Source organism: Hylaeus anthracinus, unplaced genomic scaffold (assembly GCF_026225885.1).
Source record: "Hylaeus anthracinus isolate JK02 unplaced genomic scaffold, UHH_iyHylAnth1.0_haploid 27243, whole genome shotgun sequence".
Lineage (NCBI taxonomy): Eukaryota > Metazoa > Arthropoda > Insecta > Hymenoptera > Colletidae > Hylaeus > Hylaeus anthracinus.
Genome location: NW_026535056.1, coordinates 10,519 through 20,580, shown reverse-complemented (window position 1 = coordinate 20,580; position 10,062 = coordinate 10,519). Strand labels below are relative to the sequence as shown.

General features: G+C 38.6%; 1 protein-coding gene across 2 annotated transcripts; it reads left to right on the top strand.

Annotated features, from left to right (window-relative positions):
• The first annotated feature begins 531 nt into the window (after positions 1–531).
• On the top strand, positions 532–9,090 carry LOC128893202 (integrator complex subunit 3-like). Of its 2 annotated transcripts, none has more exons than XM_054154029.1 (10): positions 532–1,134; positions 2,556–3,154; positions 3,242–3,803; positions 3,884–4,079; positions 4,567–4,705; positions 4,776–5,321; positions 5,410–5,503; positions 5,595–5,962; positions 6,035–6,605; positions 6,771–9,090. In XM_054154029.1, the coding sequence occupies exons 1-10, from the start codon at positions 1,060–1,062 to the stop codon at positions 6,843–6,845; spliced, it is 3,225 nt and encodes a 1,074-aa protein (XP_054010004.1). In that variant the 5' UTR covers positions 532–1,059; the 3' UTR covers positions 6,846–9,090. The 2 variants fall into 2 exon arrangements, with proteins under 2 accessions (XP_054010004.1, XP_054010003.1); XM_054154028.1 differs by having other exon boundaries at positions 4,540–4,705.
• The last annotated feature ends 972 nt before the right edge of the window (positions 9,091–10,062 follow it).

Here is a 10,062-nt window from a genome sequence, read left to right as displayed (position 1 = left end):
CGTGCGATTGTAACACGTTTGTCATTGCGACAAAGATCGAGTTATTTTTATAAGGTTCAACGTAATTTGAAGTCGCGATGCCGATGACCCCATGGTACCAATCGCATTTGTTCTCAGCGAACGTCACACCTTTCGTTAATGGTTTTCTATATTACCCAATCTTTCGATTTTATTTAGACGTTTCATAACAACTATGCACGTTTCCTGCTGTAAATTCTACTCCCGTCGGAAAGTTTTGAAATACGTGCAACAGTTTGCTGGGGATTCGTTTCTGCATTCCGCGAAACCAACCAACTAACGCGTAAAATAATTTCTATTACCCGTTACACGGTATAGTTTATGATGTTATCGAATCACACGATGATCCTTGCGTACGAGTGCAACACATTTCTATGAGTTTAATTACTGATAAAAGTCGGGTGGTTTTACCGTAATGAGCGATCCGTGAACAAGTGATACGTGTGTACAGTTCTGCGGTACCCGCAAAAAAGGTTAATCTTTACACGATCGTATGACATCTGAAAATAACCGTTTAAAACGCGGGAAGACTAAAGCCCTTTTGTACGGAGTTCGGGACAGCGTACACACTGATCGAAAGGTTCACAGACACTTCGAGGTGACCGTCCTCTCGGTGCGCGCCCTTAATAAATACGTTCCTGTAAGTCGCACTACTTTTCTACGGTACCCCCACCACGGCCCCCCAGTGTGTACGGGTCGGTGGACGGTGATTGGTCGAGTCGGTGATTGGCGTCACTGGTGGGGAGCGATCACGTCACGAAGCGAGGCCGAGAAGCGACGAGGCGCATGTATCAATGCGCAATCGCATCGGAACAGTTCAGGGAGTCGGGGAGGTCCGTGGGCAAGGAATAAACAGAGTGAAGAGACCGCGCGAGAAACGAAGAGTGGGGAAAGAGAGAGAGATAGAGAACGAACAGGCAGTGAGACGATCACGATGCACGGAGGCGAGCACAAGCGGCCAGGGGCACAGGGCTGAGGGCTGAGGGCTCGACAGGGCCTAGAATAACGTTCACGGGGACGGCCGCGGGCCAGCCAGCAGCAATGGAACAAACGAAAACTCCCGCGTCCCGGCTACTCAGCACGAGTTGCATAGAGAATAAGGACGACTTGGAAGAGGTAACATAAATATTTGAAATAGTCACTGGATACGTATCGGGTGCGAGGGGCTCCGCCATTGTTGCGACGGTCGCGCACGTCGCTGACCGCGCGGCGCCACAAGTCGAACCACGCGTCTTCGCGGCAACATTCAAATCATTTACATAATTACGATATTAATACACGTCTGTTACTGATGGATGGCAATTGCCAAGATTCCAACAATCACCATTCTAAACAAACATTCTCCTCTATTTTAATTTTCCTGTCTGAACACCTCTAGTAATTATACCAGCGCATGTTTTGCACCTTTTGGTATAAAATATCAATTATAACACCTTGCGTAATTTTTACATTTACCAATATCCTGTTCACTCAATTATTCATCTATAATTTCTTTGAAACTTACAATTAACTGTTTGGTACTCTTTTCCAGAAATTTCAGTCAACATGAATACCTTCTTTATTTACTTCATCTAAACATAAATATCTTTATTAATCTTCTAGCCACGCACGATTGTGACGTTTATGTACGAAAACGCGAGTCAATTTTATTTTATTATTTTTTAATCATAATTGTTGTATGATATAAGGTTAGTTAAACAGTGATGACACAAATACACAAGAAACAATATTATGGTAGAGGAACGCGATAATAATATGCGTCACGGAAATTGACAAAATTTACAAATCTCGATTTCTACATTGCCCACAGCTGGTGGATTAATAATACTATACAAGTTTTGAATTTTTCTCCTTAATATGAATTTTAAGATTTTAAGCAAGTCTTACTTAGTTACTCCATTTGACAGTATTCTGTTTAAAAATAAACAATTTCTTTTTATTTCTAGTACCAATAATCCTGTTCCCTCATTTCCCCTTCTTTTTGTAGACATTTGATTTAACTTGATACATTTATTAAAAAAATTAATGCAAGTTGAACATTTTTTCAGACACTGACATTTTATTCATTGCAAATTTGTTAGATGAAGTGTATACTTTTTGAGCCACATTAATTTATTTACTGATTTAACTAACAATTTTTAGTGTCTACCTCTCCTTAAAGATCTACTCCTTTACAAACATGTGTAGTTGTCAAACATCAGATTCAAATTCTCTTGAATAAATTAATATGTTCAATTACACATCTAAACTACATTAAATAGGTCATTGAATACTCCAATGCAGTTAAATCTGACATTGGTATACAATTTTTACTCCGTCTTTTTGTATGAATATAAAACAGGAAATTGATACTGTCACATATGTGTAACATTAGACTCTCAAACAGAATCAGTGTATTGCATATATGCAATACTGATAAAAAAATGTGTTATACAAGCTTGTGTAATTATCATATTTACTGATACATTATTTATAATTGACAATTTGTATTTATCATTTGACACCAATGATTAATTATATGTTTCTTCTTTTTCCAGAAATTTGACAGATGTTATACAGTGCTTCAAAACCTGACTGCAGGACTGTCAGAGAAGGAAGCCCATGATACATTGAACAATGCTGTGTGTAAAGACAAAACGCACGAGGAAGTGTCATTGGGATTGTTAGTGGTTATTCTGACGGATCCTCAAAGTGCTGCGAAAAGTTATAGGGACTTGACGTTAATTACGCGAGACGGTCTCGCGATTGTGTTAGGACATCTTAATCAATTAGTACTCGAAAGATATCTGCGATTGAATGATGTGACCAGAAGTCAGTTATTATGGCTACTGAGGGAAATGATAAGAACCAGTGTAGCTAGTGTGGATAACCTTTGTTTAAGTTTGTTAAGGCACGCGGCTGGTGGTGATATATCGCCGAGAAATTTGTTTTTAGTCGACGCGCTTTTAGACATATTTCAAGAAAATCGACCTTGGTTGGATAAGTTTCCTTTTTTAGTAGCCTCTATCGTTTATACCTATTTGCGATTAATAGAAGATCATAATGCACCTCATCTATCTGGCTTGCGTCAAAAAGAAGTTACATTCACCGTATCCCTGATAAGAGAACGCATGGTTGATTGTTTAGTTATTGGAAGGTACACCATTTTCTAAAAATGTCTTTCTATCGCTATTCAGATTTAGTAGAAATGCAAAGGAAGTAAAATAACATTTTATGTTTCTAGGGATTTAGTACGTTTATTACAAAATGTAGCAAGAATATCGGAATTTGAAGGGCTCTGGAAGGATATGCTTCTTACCCCAAAATCTCTTTGCCCAAATTTTAGTGGAGTCCTCCAGCTTTTACAAACGCGAACTTCTAGAAGGTTTCTGCAATCTAGACTTACACCAGATATGGAAAGGAAGCTAGTATTCTTAACAAGTCAAGTGCGTTTTGGTAACCATAAACGGTACCAAGATTGGTTCCAAAGACAGTACCTGGCCACACCTGAATCACAGTCGCTAAGATGCGATCTTATACGATTTATTGTTGGTGTTATTCATCCGACGAATGAGTTGTTGTGCTCAGATATTATACCTCGTTGGGCAGTTATAGGATGGTTATTTACTACTTGTACGTCAACCGTGGCTGCAAGTAACGCCAAATTGGCATTATTTTACGACTGGCTGTTTTTTGAACCAGAGAAAGATAACATTATGAATATTGAGCCTGCAATACTTGTTATGCACAATTCTATGAGGTCTCATCCACCAGTCACTGCCACATTGTTAGACTTTTTATGCAGGGTGAGTAAACAAGTTATAGTACAGTTCATAGCTACTTAATTCCATATGTCAAATTATTTAAATGTGTTCTTCTTTTATAGATAATACCAAACTTCTATCCACCTTTGACAGAAAAAGTGAGGAACGGAATTTTTTCGTCGTTGAGACAAATATTGGAAAAACGGGTTTTACCAAGTCTTTATCCATTGTTCGACAGTCCCAAGTTGGATCGTGAGCTGAGAAGTAAAATAAGAGAGACGTTCAAAGAATTCTGCTTGCCACCTAATACAGATCCTGGTAAGATTGTTATGAATATTGCATGCGGGTTTAATTGTAGATTATTATAAACTACTGCACCAACGCTAAAACATTATTCCACCCGAGATTAAGGTGTTCACAAATTGCACATTAAAATTCATGCCTTACTTAATATCATGCATATATGTAGATATCTACAAATGCACATAGTTCATACATGTAAATATACATGCATAAACGGATGTATCGGAGCTGTTGATTCGTGAGCTATCACCATTTTAACATTTATATCAACTTTTCACATATAGTTTAACCCTTTCGGTACGCTACTGAGTTATCAATATTTCGTATCACCGCTTACAGACTACCTCCGCACCGGATGAGTTAAAATTTATCTTCTGGGCTGATTTTTTTAACAGATTTGATTACTCACTCTTTTTTGAAGCTTACAAGCACATTCAACGCTTACTAACTTTGGTTTTTGCATGATCTTTTTAAGCAGGAAATAAGGTTCCGATATATTCAGGTAAAATGGAGGAACTTAGTAAGGACCTTACACCGGGAGCCCCACTGGAAAATACGGGAAGTATGCCGGTTGAAAATAATCATGTAAGTCAAGATTCGGAACCAGCTTTCAGCGACGAAGAGGAAGAAATGCCGTTAAGGTGAAGTTTCACTTTGAAATAAATTCACGATGAAAACTACAGTGTTATTGAGACAAATGTAATATTACAGGATAGTGACGAAAGTTGAAGAAGAAGACGAAGACGACGTTCCATTAGCAAATGTGAAATTGAAAAACGAACAAAAAAATGCCAATTGTGTTGTCAAGAAAGAAGATATTACAACTCAGTTGAACTTAATTTTAGAACCAGAAGAATTAAGGACTGCTGTAGAAAGCTTACACAGTGAAACGGACAATGAAGTGAGGTGTCAAACGATGGAAAGGATAGTACAAATGGTTGTAGAAGATGAAATAGATGCAGAAATGATACCAGCATTGGCTTCTTGCATATCAACAATCTTATCGTCACAAATTACAGCTCAAATATTTCCAACGGATAATTTGAACGAAGAAGCCTTGACTGATAGTATAAGCACACCGTTATTTGTTATGTTTCGTAATCAGTTTCAGTTATGTAAAGAAGAAAACAATAGGCGGAAATTGTTAGCTCGAGTACTTGCAGAGATGCAAACCATACAATCAAGGATAGGTTATCTACTGCTTTACTTCTTGAAAGTCTGGGGCAAAGAAGAAGAAAAGCGGGAAGGTGAACCAAGGTTTGTAACGGAATACAGATCGGACAAACGTAAAAACATAATCGTATCTTGTGCGGTACGTAATGTTACGCGACTTTGTTTGTTTCAGCAATGTATTAAACGACGTTAAAGCGTCGGTTTATAAAGACTTTTGTGCGCATCGAGAGAAGAAATTAGATGCGTGCTTGGTGTCAGATTTAAAAGTATGCAAATTTAAACAAAAAAAATTCACTCGAGATTGAAAGTACTTTCATAGTATGCGCGGTTATGTGACATGTGTAATTCTTTTTTCAGCTCTGTCACGAAGACAACATATTCATGCTGTGTTATCTTGTGCCTGATGTATACATGGGTTTTCAAAATGTGACGCTTGGAAACGTTCAGCTATTGCATTTGGTTGTATCGACCGTCGACGCATGCCAACTACAGGATTTGGTCTGTCAAATAATGCAAGGACACCTGAAAATGTTAAAAAAGGAATCCTTCACGTCACTGTTGACAGCCAGTCTTAATTGGGAAACCTTCGAGCAATATTGTTTTTGGCAACTTATTTTTGCCCACGACTTCCCGATCGATTATGTACTGCCTGTTTTAACTAAATTACAATTTCGTGATCACGCGGAAGCACTCACGTCGATATTGTTTATGCTTAAACAAGAAAAGTAAGTAGATCAGCCATCAGAGAAAACTAATTGAGGTTATAGAATCATGTTAATGTTAACGATTTCGAACAGGCCAACGTTAGAACTTCTGCGACAATTGCTTGCACGACAAAATGTGGACGGAGATATGTTCGTCGTAGCGACACTACGCTACTGGTGTCGCGATTACGAAGAGAAACTCGGGGAGCTGTTAGCGAATCTTTTGAGTACCCGTTATCCCGCTACCAGTCCGAACAAACGGAAACGATCGGGTGGTAAGCATAATCAGCAACCTGGCCCGCCTTCCGGCGAACAAGTTCTCGGCCATCTGGATCAATTGCGACAACATTGTACGTCCTCAGCCGAATTGCAACTCTACCATTCCGAGGGAATGCAAAGAGCTCTGCAACAAGCGCAAGCAGCTAGTAGCGATTCCTTAAGGAAGAGTTACGGAGACTTGTTTGCCCTTGCGGAAGTTAACGAAGAAAATGAGCCTCCTCCGCCTCCGCCTCCAAGCTCAGCACGGAAACATGCGGCAGCGTCGGCTGGAGGTGGCGGTGGCGCGAAAGGAGGTCATAGGAAAACTGGTGCTAATACGAGGGAAAGGTCTAGTTCCAAAAGGCCGCTACCTCGGTATCACCTGGACAGCACATCTAGTAGCGAGGTGAGCACTTGATAAATTTATGTGAACAATACCACTTTACAACTTTAAATTGTTAAAAATTCTGTAATTTTGAGGTTATGTACATAATTGTATAGTGCTCCTTTTACTTTTGTCACGGAATGTACTTGTTCGATGATACACCATAATTGAATCTTTGTGCTGTAGGAGGAGGAAATCGTGAATTTAAAGCAAGCAAAAAAGAGAAAAAAGATTAATGCAGTGGGCTCTGACAGCGACTGACCACCCAGTGTCTTCAAATGTCACATGGACCACGTCACGTGTGTGCAGCAAGCTAAACTAGCCTTAAGAATAGTAAGATAATATAGTATATATAATAGATTTATTTAGCGCGACTTGTAAATATAGCGTACGTTGAAGAATGAATGCGAAACCGCCGTACCGACAACAAGGATCTTGCACATATTTCGCAGCCACAGTATATTAGCAACGTTGCCAGACTCTATTTCCATTAATTCCGTTATTTGTGTCGGGCGCATTCTAACGCGAAACAGATTTAGAATGCATGTGATATCTAACGAGAAGAAAATTTATAAATACTGGTTATAGCATTTCTAGGTAAACGCATGTGACAGATTAACATTGTCGTGGCGGATCGATGCTCTGGATTTCGGAGCTGCGAAGCCATCGTGTGTCTGTCAGATAAAGTTACCGAGAGGTGAGACTAGTCACGAATTAAATTATTTTGATATACTCTTAAATGTATGAACGCATAAATTTAAGATTAAAAGGATCGGATCTGGCAATGTTGGGAAGGGGGTGAAGCGACACGACGAAACTACTTTCCGTGATCACTTTGTTTCTAAAAAAAAAAAGAAAGAAATCCGTCGTCCACGCGCAATCTTGTGGTAGACGTCAAAGAATCCAAGCACGATTGTGCCTAGTTTTATCATTCGTTATAATTTGTTTATTAATTTTGCGATTTAGCATGGTATCAATTGACCTATTGGCGAAATTTATTTCATTTTCCTTTTCCTTTTCATTATACTATAATTACCTCTTAAGATTCTCGCGTCTCACACAATTGTTAACGAGGAAAGAAATGGTTACGTTTGTTGCCATAAACTGTGAACGCAATTTGTACGAATCGTTGATAGCTTTTTATTAGGATTAAGGACCTTCTGCGGGAGATCGGGGATGTATCAAGGACGCCCTTAGCTCCGGCAAGAAGCGTACAGTTTTATGACCAAATGTATTTTACGTCTGCGCTTAGTAAGCATAATCATTCTCAAGACGCAAGAATTTTTATATTTTGCACGATGGAAGGTTGTCCGTTTTTCTAAGTATCGTTCTTTTTTTTTTCAAAATACCGAATATTTTTATGTTTGTTTCGAATGTTTTACGCGAAATTGATATTAGATGATTAGATGAAACATGCGACTGTTCCTCTTTTTAATCGTAACTTTTACGATGTATTTACATTCACAAAGAGATATATATATATATCTGTATATGTTATGCGCAATTGTATCCGAATCGTTAAATTGATTTACAATTTATAAAGAGCATACTTCCTCAAACATTTTCCGTAAATCGAGTTCAATATTACTTATCATCTATTATCATCGTCTAGGTTAATTATCGCGTTGGTCGCAAGATTCGTTGACTTGACATCGTCTGTGACACCTTCCACGAGTATAGAACCAGGCGTCATGTACACTTAAGTCCTAGAAAACGTAAGCGTGAAGTGTCACCGTTCACCTCTGTACATTTCCTGTAAAATCGGTTACTTGTAGTACACGTAAGTAGCTGCGTTATGTATTTTCTAGTTTGTACATACCAGAGAGAACGGGAACGCGCGAGTGTGTTGTGCGTGTCATATGTGTGTACGTTGTGTGTGTGTGTGTGTATGTCTGAGAGGGCGCGGATAGACATTTTCGAATACTGAAAGAGACTTTTTTTCCACAAAGAGGTTCGTGTTTCTTGCGCAAATCTGATTTTTATCGGACGAGAGCAAAAGTAAGATGGCGTATATGTCGGTAATAATGTCTTTACCTCGCGCACAGTGTGTGCGTATGAGCGCGTGCGTGCGTGTGTATACGTACCAGCCATTTGTAACTGTGTATAAGGTGTGACAGTCGATATTGTTATTAGGTCTTTTCTACTTGTACATAAACTGCGGCGTTATGTGAAAAAATATTTAAAAAAACTGGCGGATGATCAAACACGTGGGACGAATGTACGAACATGAAGAAGAATGCATGATATAGAGAACGTATACGTGTGAAAGAGATGTTGGTCGTAGACACAGATGGACAAAAAAGCGAAATTAACGATGCGCGAGGGCAATACGAAAAATACACCTGTAAACATTTAATGTTTTTAACGATCTTGTACACACGAATACACATGTAAATACATGAATATATTATCGTAACGCGAGCATAAACATTTAATGTTTTTAACGATCTTGTACACACAGAATACACGTAAATGTAAATACATCGAAAAAATTACCGGAAGTAAACACGTGATTCCTGTTCGTTTCTCCTTTCGCTTGATATCTCCGCCCTACCCCTCTCCACCTTTTATCAGGCATTCCGAACACGCGACGAACAATTTCTGTTTACATTTTTGCACGATTTCACTCGCATCGCAAATGTGTCGTAAATGTTTAATTTGACATTTGTACTGTACGTTTACATAGGGTGGTCCACGCAATTTGCACACCTTGATTGATTCCTAAAGTATACGTTGTATGAACAATCTTTTTATAATGCTATATTTTTTATGTCAATATGCCGTTAAATTGGCCCTAAGGTCGAATGTCATTCCGAAGAAAGGTTCACTTTGCTGTTTTCATTGAAGGTATGTATTCATTTTCAAAAGACTACTGGCATCCCTAATGGGGGAATTATGAAGAGAGGTGATTAAGCAAATGCAAATTAATGTAAAGCAAGAATTAAATGAATGTAATGAACGAACAATTGCACAATTGATAAAAAAGAATTGATGGTTTGACTGACAATGAGTCGCAGAAACTTATAATTAATTATTCCTCGTACGTCTCACCAGACGCAAGCCACTGTCTTTTTGGAATGCAAAACCTTTATCTAGCTGAGTTTATCTGAGAACATGCTCTTGTCGTCACGCGTTACGGAGTGCTATCAAATAAGATTGTTGACGAGGAAGAAACGGAACACATCGATACTACAATATTATGACAAGAATATGTGTTTTATCGATCGATTTTTTTTTTCATTCTTTTGTGACACAGTTACTAAAAATAATGAAAACATCTACTAGCAACAGAATGAAACGTTGGCATTTTAATAAATATGACTAACGTAAGAATGACGCCATCAATCTACGCATTGGTCTACGGCGTAGACTCTACGTCAACGATATCTCGTAGGACGCACAAGACTCTTCGTTCAACTCGATGGAAATGTAGATTCGCGGAGAGCTATCGAGTAGATTTCCATAACGAAAATTAGTT

What these genes read in the sequence shown, in the direction of transcription:
- LOC128893202 (XM_054154028.1), top strand. Translation starts at nt 1,060, where the DNA reads ATGGAACAAACGAAAACTCCCGCGTCCCGGCTACTCAGCACGAGTTGC. An exon ending in TTTATGCTTAAACAAGAAAA is followed by an intron (nt 5,963 to 6,034) that starts GTAAGTAGATCA and finishes GATTTCGAACAG; the next exon opens with GCCAACGTTAGAACTTCTGC. An exon ending in ACAGCACATCTAGTAGCGAG is followed by an intron (nt 6,606 to 6,770) that starts GTGAGCACTTGA and finishes TTTGTGCTGTAG; the next exon opens with GAGGAGGAAATCGTGAATTT.